At 63.4% G+C, this 1478-nt stretch overlaps 1 protein-coding gene across 1 annotated transcript in view; it reads right to left on the reverse strand.

Annotated features, from left to right (window-relative positions):
- Positions 1-1478, reverse strand: part of H696_04044 (hypothetical protein) — a gene marked incomplete at both ends in the record, with an annotated part of 8733 nt that overhangs the window by 2477 nt on the left and 4778 nt on the right. Inside the window, 2 exons of the mRNA XM_009497915.1 lie at positions 39-370; positions 612-1473. Coding sequence (XP_009496190.1) covers positions 39-370; positions 612-1473 — 1194 coding nt within the window. The remainder of the gene's footprint in view (positions 1-38; positions 371-611; positions 1474-1478) is intronic.

Consider the following 1478-nt stretch of genomic DNA (forward strand, 5'->3'; position numbering starts at 1 on the left):
GGGGGGGGGAGGGGGGAAGAGACAGCAATGCAGAGCACCGCGGCGTGGACCTGGAGGGGGAGAGGCACATCGGCCCCGGGAAAGAAAGAAAGAGCACGCACCTGGACAACGGTCATGCGGTTCTGGGTCAGGGTACCGGTCTTGTCCGAGCAAATGGTCGTCGCACCACCCATGGTCTCGCAGGCGGCCAGGATTCGGACAAGGTTGTTGTCGCGCAGCATCTGAATGGTGGCATAGGCCAGGGCCAGGGTGACGGCCATGGGCAGGCCCTCCGGCACGGCCATCACCACGACCGCCACGGCGGTAATGATGAACCCCACGATGTCTTGGACGATGGCCGACGCGCCGCTGGGCCAGGACTTGTTGATGGCTGAATGGGCGCCACGCCCATCCATGCACCGGCACACACGCACAGACATCGAGACACGGAAGCAGGCAACGAGGCGACCAGACCGAGCGACCGGAACACCAACGGCGGCCAGGGGGGGCCCGATATGGAGATGATGATATGTCGGCGGGTGTCAGCAGAAAGAAAAAAAAAGGACAAAGGGCCCGCGCGGGGGGGAGAGGGGGAAAAGGAAAGCAAGGCAGGGAAAAAGACCGGCGCGCACCGTGGATGGCACAATACTTGACGATCAGGATGAAAAGCATGAGCAGCGCCACGGCCAGGCCGATCTTGCCGATGGTCTCGGACAGATCGGCCAGCTTGTCCTGCAGGGGGGTATTCTCATTGCCGGTGGACATGGCTGCCAGGGTGCTACCATACATGGAGTGCTCGCCGACACAGGTGACCACCATGGAACCGACACCCTGCAGGACCTTCGACCCGGACAGGAGGAAAGGCCCGGACCCCTTGGAGCTGGAGACCGGGGCGTCATCCTTGTCGCTGCCAGGCTGCCGGCCATGGCACACGATCTTCTTGATGGCGTCCGACTCGCCGGTCAGGCTGGACTCATCGCACTGAATGTCATGGCCCTCAAGCAGGACACCATCGGCGCAAAGGACATCACCGGTGTCGATGATCAGGATGTCACCGACAACCACCTCGTACACCGAGATGGACAGACGCTCGCCGGACCGGATGACCGTCACATTGCGGTCCTCGCGCTTGGCATTCAGCTTGCGGAACTGGCGCTCCTTCTGGTAGTCGTTACCGGCACTGACCAGCACCACGGCCACCACGGCCACCATGATGGCCACACCCTCGACCCAGGACCCGAGCTCGTACTCGTTGTCCTGGCTGCCGGAGGACCCGCCAGACCGGTCGCGCGTCACCTCCTCGTAGATACCAATGGCCACGGACACCAGGGACGCGCAAATCAGCATGATCAGCGTCGGGTCCTGCAGCGCCTCCCAGACCAGCTCCAGGAAGGTCACCGACGGGGGCTTGGGAATGGTGTTCGTGCCGTAGACCGTCTGCCGGGCGTGGACGTCCTCATTGGGGACACCCCGCGTCGGGTCCACCTTCAGCAGCTTGG

This window comes from Fonticula alba (assembly GCF_000388065.1).
Source record: "Fonticula alba strain ATCC 38817 unplaced genomic scaffold supercont2.6, whole genome shotgun sequence".
NCBI classification, from domain to species: domain Eukaryota; order Rotosphaerida; family Fonticulaceae; genus Fonticula; species Fonticula alba.